At 43.0% G+C, this 12,057-nt stretch overlaps 2 protein-coding genes across 2 annotated transcripts; one reads left to right on the top strand and one right to left on the bottom strand.

Annotated features, from left to right (window-relative positions):
* Positions 1-715: 715 nt before the first annotated feature.
* LOC131282750 (PAT complex subunit CCDC47) lies at positions 716-2,615 on the top strand. Its single transcript, XM_058312290.1, has 3 exons — positions 716-1,658; positions 1,728-2,072; positions 2,160-2,615. The coding sequence occupies exons 1-3, from the start codon at positions 729-731 to the stop codon at positions 2,397-2,399; spliced, it is 1,515 nt and encodes a 504-aa protein (XP_058168273.1). The 5' UTR covers positions 716-728; the 3' UTR covers positions 2,400-2,615.
* A 2,148-nt stretch (positions 2,616-4,763) lies between these two features.
* LOC131281171 (PI-PLC X domain-containing protein 3) lies at positions 4,764-5,909 on the bottom strand. The gene is made up of 2 exons (XM_058310431.1): positions 5,598-5,909; positions 4,764-5,527 (listed from the first exon to the last, which is right to left on the bottom strand). Exons 1-2 carry the CDS (start codon positions 5,852-5,854, stop codon positions 4,792-4,794), a joined length of 993 nt encoding a protein of 330 aa, XP_058166414.1. The 5' UTR covers positions 5,855-5,909; the 3' UTR covers positions 4,764-4,791.
* Between the last annotated feature and the right edge of the window lie 6,148 nt (positions 5,910-12,057).

Here is a 12,057-nt window from a genome sequence, read left to right as displayed (position 1 = left end):
ACTGCAGAATTAAGTTGACTTATGTCTGCGTGAGGAAAATAAATTTTAATTCAATATGGAAAGAATAGCGGATCTAACTCTTTACATCATTCTTTTTTTTAGGGGGAGAGGGGGGATGTTTTTTTAAATAAAAATTTTCAAACGCTATTTTTACATAAAAGATTTACAAAGTATTGAGAAGCGCTGTGGAGCAAGTTCGCAGAGCACCGTTGGCGGATGACATCGAGTGACGTCACGTGGTCTTACCGTACACAGCTGGTTAGGGTTTATAATAGCAAGTTAAAGATTTCCCCGTTTTCCGACATGAGTCCTAGCTAAGACTTATTAGATTCGAAGCGGATTGCCTACCTTGTCTTATGTGCTGAGTCTGGACGTACGGTAGGATATAGCTTATGACGGACGTAACCACAATCTGTCAGATAGGGAAATCGATATATCATTAAGTTCTCGTTAAGCCACCGAAAAGACCGAATTGTAAGTGAAGTTTCTATTAATTCCCTCGGAATGTGTTTCAAATAGGTGCTTACCAGCGTGAACTTGATTGGTAAAACCATCCCCTGAAGAAAAGCGGATTATTTTGAGGTAAATTCGACTCCTTGGGTCTTGGTAACCAGACACGTTAACCCTTGCGTGTGCCTGGTACGTGATTTATTTTGGGACGTCTATTTTTTATCCTTTCACACACTGTGCTTCTGTCTGTAAATCCACCAGTTCTGGTCAAATTCAACATGCGGTTGCTACTACCGCTGGCCGTTTTGGCAGTGATCTGCCTAGTGCCACACACAACCCTTGCCCAAGGGGCCGACAATTTGGAAGACAACGATTTTGCCGAGTTCGAAGATTTCGATGATGAAGACTTTGTCGTCGCTGACGCACAGCAGGGACCGCCCGTCGGCGGTGGCCAACAGCAAGCCGCTGCACCCGGTGCACAAGTAATGGCCGGAAATGGCCAACCAAAGGGTCAGCCAAAGAAGGAAGTGAACGACAACGAAGACTTCATGGAGATCGATGACGACCAGGACGACGAGGACGCCATCGTGGAGGACGAGGATAACGAGTTTGAGCATTTCCAGGACGAGGAAGAGTTCGAGGGTTTCGCAAGCACCATCGGTGACCAGGATGATCTGCGAGCGGGAGGTCCGGCCGGAGGTGCCGGTGGGAAGCAGGCCGAACCGAAGCTGACCATCCCGAAGGTACCGATCCATTTCCGGACCCACTGGGACTCGTACTGGATGGAGATGCTGATGCTGGCCGGCTTGATGGCCTACTTTGCCAACTATCTGGTGGGCAACAAGAAGAACTCCGCCATTGCCAACCAGTGGCTCTCGATACACAAGACGCTACTCGAGGACAACTTTGCCCTGGTCGGTGACGATGGCAAAAAGGAAACGGAAGGGTCCACCTTTAGCTTTAACAAGGAAAGCGAAAGTGTGTACACGCTGTGGTGCAGCGGACGGACCTGCTGCGAGGGCATGCTGGTCGAGCTGAAGATGATCAAGCGGCAAGATCTGGTGTCGCTGATAGCTGGAATTATGAAGCCGGTTCAGGATCAGCTGCATATCAAGGTCGAACTGTCGGCGGAATCGATGGAAAACTTTGTGTTTTGTGTGGCAACTCGTAGGCAGGCTACTAAGATGTTTAAGGAGCTGAATGATTTGGTGAGTTACACCGCGCTTCATCGAAATTGTTTCGAACCGCTCCCATAACCCCGTGTCCTCTTTTCACAGAGTAAATTCTGTTGTCTAGTCAATAAGGCCGACGAAAAGTTCGGCATTCCCGGGTTTGCCATTTTATCGGAAATTTCCGAAGCTTCCACTAGCATGCTAGACGGAAGGGTTGTTGCTGCGTTAAACAAATACTCACACCTGATCGACTATATCCACGTGTCGGATCAATACAGTGGCCCGATCCAGCAGGAGGACCCGAATCAGGTGAAGCGCCCCGACGTGAAGCGCATCCTGCACTGCGGATTCAACGTGCCGGTCAAGGGTGATCTGGAGGAAATGAAACCGCTGTTCATACTGGTCCTCTACCTTATGGATCGTATTAGGCGTTTCAAACTGTCCAAGGAGGTACGTACGGAAATGGAAAGGGAGGAGGACTCCCAGTTGGCCGTGTGTTTTATTTTTAAAACATTTTTTTTTTTTTGTGTGCTACAGGGACGTGCCAAATCAGACAAGAACCGTGCCACCGTGGAGGAGGAATTCATGAAGAACACTCATCAGGCCCGCGCCGAAGCTGCTGCCCTGCGCCGGGAGGAAAAGCGCAAAGCGGAGAAGGAGAAAATGCTCGCCGAAGAGGACCCCGAAAAGCAGCGCCGCTGGGAAAAGAAGGAACAGAAGCGCCAGCTGAAAAAGCAGGCCCCCAAGATGAAGCAGCTTTCGATTAAGGCCTTGTGAGAAGGCCAGACGCATCTCTCCTCGGTGTGGTGTTCATCGATCGATCGATCGATCCAGTTTCCTCAGTCGATGGGGACGTTTTGTTTAGTTTTTTTCCCCCGTTTTTTGTAGTAATGTTCTGTGTTCGGGTAGATTGAAAAACGTTCTTTAAATAACGAGAAACCAAAAGATAAATAAACAAAATAATCATTTTAATTCGAAATGATTGGAAGTGAGAAACAAATTAGGTTGTCAACATATATTTTTTTGTTCGGAACAAGTTATGGCAATCCATCAAGAAGGGGTACACGTTGTTGAGCCAGCAAAATGTATATTTTATTTCTTGTTTTTTTTAAATATTTTAAACTGCTCGGCCAAACGAACAAACAGACAGACACACACATACATTCAGCCCTTATAAATTCTTACCAACGCTCATAAATAGTTTAAACATCACATCCACACCGTATTAGACATTACACATGCGTTACTCTTTCCGCACAAAATTACCTGCTTCATGTTCGTGAGGTGATAATTCATCGATTTCCTATCGTTTCGGCGGTATCTTGTTTCATTTTCTTATTCCTAGCATTTGTATTTAGTTAACCATCATCTGAGGCCGGTGATAACACCGGAGCTATCTTGTCTCGTATCACCCTATCTCTCTCGAACCATATATACTTCTGTCTGTTTGACTAAACTATTGAGTTTAACGTTGGCCCTTTGCTGATTGCGTGCGGAGATTGCGTTTTGCCCCATTTTCAGTCGAAACACCCCTTATCTGTCTGTTAATCGTAGTTGGTTTTTTTTTGCTTCTTCTCCCGGAAAAAAGGTGCTTCTAGTTGTATATATTCTATATGCTTTAAATTCCTCATGATCAGTCGTTAAAACTAGCTACATGGTCTACAATATATGTATTTATGTATATCTATTAGAATATATATATTATCCATTGTAGAGTAATGTGGTGATGTGAGCCACCAGTGGGTTGACCGTAATCAGTAAGTGTCCACTAGGACCAAAAAAGGTCACCTACAGTAGAGTCGGACGGGAAGCGATTGATTGATGGTTAAAGAACCTGTATGTAAGACGTCCGTTCTTGGCGGAGATTGAAGGAAACAATTGTCCTTTTAGAGCCGATTTCAGGTTTTGTTGTGTTCCCTATTTTTTTTTATTGCAAATTCCCGTTCTTCCAGGAGGAAAAAAAGGAGCAAACATCATCGGCGATAGCGGAGTGAAGAAGAAAAACTATTAGCTTTTATTAATTATTTCTTTTTACGCTCCCAGCATATGTTAACCCCCCGTAAGTTTCAAACGTGATGCTTCAGAATAAATGTGGTCTATAAAATCGTCACGCTTTAAATTGTTCATTCTTAACTAGTTATCATTATGTTTTACCATTTCGTTAAATCTTCTACTATCTGCTGTATTTTTTTGTTTTCTGTGCAGATACATTGAGACGAACGTGTTTATGATAACATGCATAGAATATATATATATTGGGAGGCGTTCAAACACAACCCATACCAACGAGTAATACATTATCGACACCTTGTCTGCCGATGAAACCAATTCCGTCGTTATCTGCTAGTGAGCGCGTTATTTTCTCTTTTCAAACATTTGTGCTGCGAATATTCCAAATTTCCTGGTTGCGTTTGTTTTGGTGAAAGTAAACGACAACATTTAAATATATTTATCTACCGCCATAGCACTGTGCACTTATTAGTTCACGGTTTAAAGTTTAAAGATTCTTTGCCACCAACGTGGAACGTGTGTATATAAAAACGTTAGGCTAAATTTGTCCCTTTTACCACACACATCTACTTCCTGCTTAACATACGGTTGAAAGAGAGAGAGAGAGAAAAGTTCAGAGTAGAAAGTTGGGGAAAAGTTTAGTGTTCCATTTCCGTGTTTGTATAATTGTAACCATCGATTGTCTTTTCTTAGCATATATCCTATGATTGAGAGATGCGGTCCGTGGTTGATCGCGTTATACTGTTTTTCTTGGTTATATGCTACACGTTGTTACATTTTGATTACATTAGTTTTGTTATCCTGTTGCCGCCTTCATGTCACTCTCATTACTTTTTTCCCAATTATCAAAACCTCCAGCTATCTGAAGTCATTAAATAAATTTTAAATTTAAAATCACTTCAACGCGACATACGCGTATTGCAATTTCGCATTTGTGCGATTATTATCGAACTGAATAGATAAATAAGTGAAAGTATCACAGGGTAAAAGGATGTGGGATTTTATTTCTCCCAGAAAGTACCCCGTTGAAAGCGGGGTTGTGCATTGAGAACGTAACACAAGCAAAGGCTCGGTCAAAGAGAATAAACTCAAAATTGTAAAAACTCATAAAATTAGTTAAGTAAAGAGGGATTCGTAAAACGGGTTGAGTGATGCTCATTTACATGCTCTTTTTCGACGGGGAACTTTGCGCACTATTATTTTCCTGCTCGAGAAGCTTTTTGTTCAAACCTATTACCACCTTACAGAACTGATTGTCCGCAATGTCAACAAAATCCGCCAGGAAAACGTTCGTCCGCGGTTTCTCGTCTTCCGCGAACGTGCCCGGCTGTTGCAGCTTGACCCACTCGAGCAACTGCTTGTCGACCGTCTTGGCGCAGGTGGACCGCAGCGAGGACAGAAACCGCGGCACGATGTACCGCACCGACGGCGTTAGGACGCACTGGGACACGTACCCCGTTTCGGGGCTACGCTGTGCCAGCGACTCGTCCAAGTACTGCTGCAGCTTCTTCGCGTTGATTTCATTCGGCCAGGGCGTTGGCCAGTCCTGGCTCAGCCAGAACCGATCGTTGACGCACGCGTCGCTGCGGTACACGATCAGCACCTGCTTGCCATTCCCGGTGGCCGACTCGAGTGTGCACTCCTTCAGCTGGCTCACGTTGCGCGAGTAGATCTTCCGGTCGAAGATACGATTCAGTTCGGCCGACAGGACGCAATGGTCGGTCGGGTTGAACAGGTAAAAATGCTGGCAATCCAGCACGACAAACTCCTTCGGGTGGGTGCGCAGAAAATCCTTCAGCTGATCGAGCGGTTCCGTGATCTCCTCGCTGAACAACCCGTGCACAAAGTAGAACTTGTTCTCCGGCCGCTTCATACAGAACCGCAGATCAAAGTACCTGCGGGTGGGAATGTGGCATGAAACGAGAACAACCACAGAATAAAATCCACCGCCAACGAGCTACCTACCGTACTCCCGCCTTCAGCTGCTCCTGGATGCCGTAACGCTGCGTGACGGCCCACCGGCGTACCACGCAGGGAATGAACTTGTTTAGCGTGGCTACCACCGGCTCAGCGTCCGGCGCCACCGGTGCCTTGTTCTTGATGCCGTACGACATTGTATCGTGTGAGCCGGGAATAGCTAGATTGATAATCGGGATAGCCTTCAGCTCGGACGGTAGCCTACCCATCCAGTTTTCCAAGTCTTCAGTAAAGTCGGTTGCCATCTTGCAAACGTATCGCTCACGGTTTCGGTGGGACGAGACGATAGTTTTGTGTAAGAAGCTACGTTTTTTGCTGGTCTTTTTATCCACCTTTGGATGTCCCAAGTGACAGAAAACACGATTTAGATAATTTTCGCCAGGCTTAGAAAGGGGCTGCATAGAAGATTAATAGCAGTCTTATTAAGCCAAAATTGCAAGTGTGTGTGTGAAAAATGAACCCACCGTGGGTGCACTGATCCGATCCTTACTATTATAAATTGAACCCTTCCATCCCAACTCCGGAACTGACAGCTCAAAGCCATCAAATCAAAACAAAATACAAATTCGAATTCAAACAGAGGATTTATTTTAACAATCTCAGCAGTTTTTCTGGAATAGTTTCTTCGCGTGTTCCAAAAACCGTCTAGTTGCAATTCGTAGTCATGAAACGAAAAAGACGAAAAGGTAAATATAGAAAAGTACAAATATACAAAAAATTACCTGTTTACATTTACCTTGCTTGCAAACAGGATAATCTTCCCCGATGAACTCGAATGCAACAAAATCGCAAACACTGCATTTATCGAGCTACCATGGAGTAAACCTGCTTCCTAGCTTGCTGCTCGTCCTGTATCACAGGGTTAGCTGCATCTGGCGGCGAACAGAGCGTCTGCATCATCATTGCATAAAGTTCATCCCTCGTCGATACAGTCACTGGAAATATTGGCCTACCCTGGCTTTCCAGCATTATTTTTGCTTGTATGTCCTGTCTCGTTTCCGAAATCATAGCCTCTACAAGCAGCAAACGCTCCACCACGGTCAATACGAGCAATGCAGAAACCTTCCGGCCTTTGTTGTTGAAACCTGCTGGACGGTTGCAAATAACACTTTTCAAATAAAAATTATCGAGTGCTGAAGCGATAACGCAAATAAATCAATAAACTTACCATAATCCTTGCTTGGCCCTGGGTAAACGTGTTGTTGGCTTTCATACTGCTGATCCACTCGCTGTTTTATCCGCCTTCTGATCGAGAAAATTAGAGTCGCATCTCTGTTTATCTTCGAACCACAATGTTGTTTTTGGTACAGTGCAAACGGCTGAATCGAGAGAGATGTGGAAATATGTTATTCGCAGACCGAGACGCAGGTGGGACATTTCAGTCCAGTCATTGCTGATGCTCTGCAGGAGTACCATGGCAGTGCAGCGAAATCACTCCGTCGTGTAGCTTCATAGAACACTTTTTCCACTGGATCGTATGCCAGAGGGCAATTGGGCTACGTTCTATCGGTGCCGCAGGACAAGTAAGATCGATCAGTCCAGCCTGAATACCCATCTCGAGAATGCAAGCGCAAACTACGATGCGAGCATGGTTAAGCTAATGCAGTCTGACCTAGCCACAGACTGCTCGTTACAAGGCACAAGAGGTTATCTGCGTCATTTTCTTCAGCGTACTTCACACCCGGCGACTCGACACTGTTTCCAGCGCTGCTATCCAACTTTTCACTACGCTTTGTGAAAGTAACATCTTTTATCACCGACCTACCCGATTATTGAGAGGAAGCATTCTCCTCGCTGCTGCTGCTGAGCATGAAGGAAAACAACCCCGATTAAAGGTTGTGGCACTCAAGTGATGGATCGTAGAATCGCAGGACAGCATTTTTTTGCTCGAAATTCGCTTCGTGTTTAGCATATCGGTAATGAACTTGATCAGCTTCCTCGGCGCCAAAGTGTCATCAACCGTAGCTTCATGCTTCGTTGTGGTGGTAAGGGTGAGCCCGAATGAAATCCAAAACGAGAAAAATAGGAAAATGAATAAGCTTGTCCCCTGAATCTTACGAACCTTTTCAATGTTAAACTCTTTTCGGATGTAACACTTCACGTTTGTCAACAGTGACTCCAGTACCATTTTGGTATCCTGCGGCGGAAGTGTCGTACCTATCGTGAAATTCTCCTGTACCACGTCCAACATCTACTGACGTGACGCCGACAATACTTCCGACCGTCCTTGATAATCGTACTGATGTATTGTATGTGCCCAGAATTTCACCCAGATATGGAAGTTAAACACCCGATTCCTCAGCAGCTTATGCAGTAGCTTTATGTTACCCAGGGACATCTCGTTTTGAATCACTTCGATCAGCAATTCGAAAGCTATTGGCATCTTTTCGTCGAATATCCGCTGGTTGCACTATTGCAGCAGCGAACTGACGATGGCGATCACATCGTTCATCAGCACATTCTAATTGTTTGTTGCGAGTTTGTAGAGAATTCCCGAAGCCACCAAGTTCGTTGTGCGAAGTTCTACTTCTCAAAAAACCCTATATCGAATATGAAGTTCAAGAGATGGAATATTTAAAACAAAACTTCCTTCAACGGTTGTGATTTATTCACTCCCGCCGTGTTAACAAGTTTTGATACAAACCTCTGGTTTGTTGACGTTTTTTCATTCAACACCTACATTCGACCGACGTTGATGATGATGCTAAATATGTTCCCGGAAAAAGGCTTCTCTTACCTCTTTTCTTGTTATTCCATGAAAACATGTGTGATTAATAAAGATTATCATCTTTTATTTACGCTGAACAAGTCCGCACGATGCACAGTCGCATTACCAAATGAAAACACCAGTGACAGCTCAAAACTGATGCACAGCCAGCTTAGAAAAATGTTCAAGAAGAAAACATTCATCAGTCCGTGTATGTACACGGCGATACGAAATTCCGCACCCATACATTCAAACATCGGTGGGATTTAGGGCAATTTCACTGCATTTTTCAAAAATAACCGTCAATTTTGTCACCTGGGGTAGGTCTGTAAAACATACAAGAAAAATATAAAAAAATTAAAAAAATTTTTTCATATTATTTCCAAAACTTTTGATGCATTAAAACTTTGGGTATTCTCCTACAAACCTCTGTTGATATTCAGAAAATCTTTTTCACCTTTCAAAAACTCAACATAAATATTATCACTCGAATAAATAATACCGCCCCTAAACGATGAAACGTCCACGCCAACTGAAAGGATAGTTCCTTTAAAACATGTGCATCCAATCTGTTTGATATGTGTTTAAAGAAGGAGGAACGGAAGGGAACTCGCCGGGAAACATAAAGCGAAATGGGAAGTTCAAAGCGAACACGCTGGTGCGGGGGATGATGTGTGTTTCGGTGCTCATTTCCCACAGGCGCTTTAAAATGGGAAAGGATATTCTAATTAACTTCAAACCAGCAAAAAAGGGACGGTATGAAAACAAACCATTACCGTACCGAAAAAAAGGGCAGTACACCGAGCAGCGTTTACCTTTAGCGCCTTTTTGCTGCCGCATTATGGGATTCTACAAACGCCATCGGACGCAACACGTGTGTGCGAAAAATTTTACCATTGAATAATGTACAGAACTTGGCGGGCGCCAAACACCATCAGGAATTGTCACAGTAAGAGGATTCTAAAAATACTTTTGAAAATTGGCTGCGGTAATTGTTGGGTTTGCGAAAAACAAAGGATTCTGATACTGGAAAATCATGAAAAACAAAGTAGGCATAGATCTTTTCATCGATCGTTCTCTACCGAATGTTTACTTAAAGAGATTGAATTTTACATTTGATCGAATCGAACGACGAACGACGGCCTCTGTGTTCTGGGGCGAACGGTATTAAACCTTGTTATAAATTCATTGCGTTTACTCCTTGATACTTGAGTTTCAATTCCAATCAAAACGAGGCCATACGTAAACCACGTAAACAGGGGTTTATCGGAACAAATTATTCAGGCCACAATTTGATCGGGCCGATGAGGCCTAAAAATAGAACCCGCGCTTCAGCATAAACTACTTGTCGCGCTCGATGTCCTCAGCGGCTCCTTCTTGCGAGCAGACCAGATTTTCATTGCAGCTGTAGATTAATCGTTGGTTAGTTTCGCGGAAACGAAACCACAGCATATCGATTGAACTAGACTTTGCTTCACGAATTTAGGTAAATGCGTTACGCGCGCGAACAAAATTATAAAACTTTCACAAACGACCCCATGTGGAAGAACAATTTGAAATTTAAGGATTTATCATGTTCAGGATAATAATGGGTTTTAAAGTTAATTTAAACCTTAATGATACAAACATGCAAAATGATGATAATTGATTCAACAAAAAAGAAACAACTTTTACCTCAGCTCGAGTAAAGCTGAATTTTGAACGCTTTCCACTCGATTCTTAAGAGAATTTGTTCGATTCGCGGTGGATACTAATTGAATTTCCTGTCTATGACAATTAACGAAAGACGCACTGCGGATGCCAGTAACACGCCCCTGGGAAAGTTAATAGGATGCACTACTGGGAAAGCGGAACCGCCGCACGCACCGCCTTTTAAACAGATTAATCTGTGCAAACGACACGGCACAGAATGAAACTCTGATGACCAGCACGTGCTGCGATCATTTAAATAATGTCTGCAGTTGACGGGAGGTGCCGGTGCAAACATATCTTTGTTCCCAATGGCCTGCTTATATCGGAGGCTCCTCTTGGGTCAATATCGAACGGGTCTGCCGTTATATTGGGAGTTTGTTTCGCAATGCTGCGTTTTGCAGTTTGTTTTGCTTCGTGTCGTGACACCACGGTTTTTCCCTATTCCGCTTTATTCGACACGATCGAACGCAAGGATGTGCTGTTCGATTACGTCGAGAAGTTGCCACAGACGAAGGTTTGCCAAGCGAAGCGTGTATACGCAATGCGGACAAACGATGGTGTGAATCTGGTGGACGAGCAGGACTATTTGTCTCTACTATGACTGCAAAAGTACCGGCCACGTGAATGGTTACCTAAAAATTATATAAATCGCTAAAATTCGACTATTAACTTCTGCCTGGCTGTCTTCACCAGTAAAATTATATGTATTGAAATTGAGAAATACGTTGAAGAAAAAATTAATGATCAGATGTACAAAAAAAACATGATAATCGGAACAAACTAAAGCATTTTAAAGAAAACATTTTAGGTGAAGAAAGAAAAGACAACTCAGGATATTGATAAGGAGTCTTCTGCTAAACATGTTCACTTAGATTCACTTTCGATTTGTTTAATACATGCAACTCTAGAACAATCGTAGATGAAATCTAATTTTGGAGAGCTTATTTTTCCAATGGTCAATTTACTGCAATTTACAATTTAAGTTTTCTTGCGATATGGTCTATCGCTGATTTCTAGCTATTTAAAATTGTTTTTCCACAAACGAATGTGTTCCTAAGCGCTAGTATCGAATATCACGTTTATCTTCGTGAAACATTAGTGAAGTACAGAAATCACAATGGGCATTTTAAACTCAATTTGGAGACATTCTTAGAGTTATCATTAATCCTCTATTCAAGATTCTAGAAGTTGTGTAGCAACAACTTTCCAAGGCTTCAACGGAACGAGTAGATTTCATATCCGTTCGTAAACAATCCTATTGCTGGGCAGTGTGACTTACCTTTAATTCTATGTTTAGGTCAATTCCTTCTGAGAGTTGATGCTATTTAAGAAGTAGACCTTTCTTGGTACATGGGTGGAAGTAGCAGCTAGAGACGACAACCTTCTTTATCCTTTACCACTTCTGCAGTCCATCCCGTTTCAATCGGAAAAGATGTATCATTTCACTGATAGCTTTAGCCTTGAGATTCCAGATGCCGAATCTTACACAGCATTTTCGATTGGCACAACACTTTTTTTGTCTGGCATCAACCTTAGCTCAACCAAGAGAAGCAACAAACAATTTGATTATCAATACCGAACATTATTTTCACGATTCACTTTCAAGCGTTTGCTCGCAAAGCAAATGAAGAAAATGTAGTTAGTTTCTGTAACGGCAAACTAGCACTTTTACCCGTGGCCCATTCGAGGAACCATTGAAGTGCAAGTGAAGCACGTCCTCACAATTCAATCTTAAAACAATGACTAACTCTCTGATAGCACATATCTATCCGCGGGCAAGCAAAATTCCATTTGATGTTTTATTCATAGTAACGCGAGTCGCCACTTGCGCTTTGTATCCGTTTTTCGTGCGATGCTCCTATGCTCTTTCTACGCGAGTTGTTACTCTCAGCGCCTCTCTTTGGTAACAAAAACCTAATTGCAAAACAAATGAATAAACAATTATTAGAACTTTTAAATTGTTAAATGTACACGCACCAACTCATTGAACAAGCTGCAGTTTTGGAATTTTTCTATTTCTTTGTATCAGAAACATATTTCTGCAACTTT

The sequence above is a fragment of the Anopheles ziemanni genome, chromosome 2 (assembly GCF_943734765.1).
Source record: "Anopheles ziemanni chromosome 2, idAnoZiCoDA_A2_x.2, whole genome shotgun sequence".
Taxonomy (NCBI): Eukaryota; Metazoa; Arthropoda; class Insecta; order Diptera; family Culicidae; genus Anopheles; species Anopheles ziemanni.
Note: the sequence above shows the minus strand (reverse complement) of the source record. Positions and strands in the feature narration are given on the sequence as shown.

What these genes read in the sequence shown, in the direction of transcription:
- LOC131282750 (XM_058312290.1), top strand. Translation starts at nt 729, where the DNA reads ATGCGGTTGCTACTACCGCTGGCCGTTTTGGCAGTGATCTGCCTAGTG. An exon ending in TTAAGGAGCTGAATGATTTG is followed by an intron (nt 1,659 to 1,727) that starts GTGAGTTACACC and finishes CTCTTTTCACAG; the next exon opens with AGTAAATTCTGTTGTCTAGT. An exon ending in GTTTCAAACTGTCCAAGGAG is followed by an intron (nt 2,073 to 2,159) that starts GTACGTACGGAA and finishes TGTGTGCTACAG; the next exon opens with GGACGTGCCAAATCAGACAA.
- LOC131281171 (XM_058310431.1), bottom strand. Translation starts at nt 5,854, where the DNA reads ATGGCAACCGACTTTACTGAAGACTTGGAAAACTGGATGGGTAGGCTA. An exon ending in CAGCTGAAGGCGGGAGTACG is followed by an intron (nt 5,528 to 5,597) that starts GTAGGTAGCTCG and finishes TCCCACCCGCAG; the next exon opens with GTACTTTGATCTGCGGTTCT.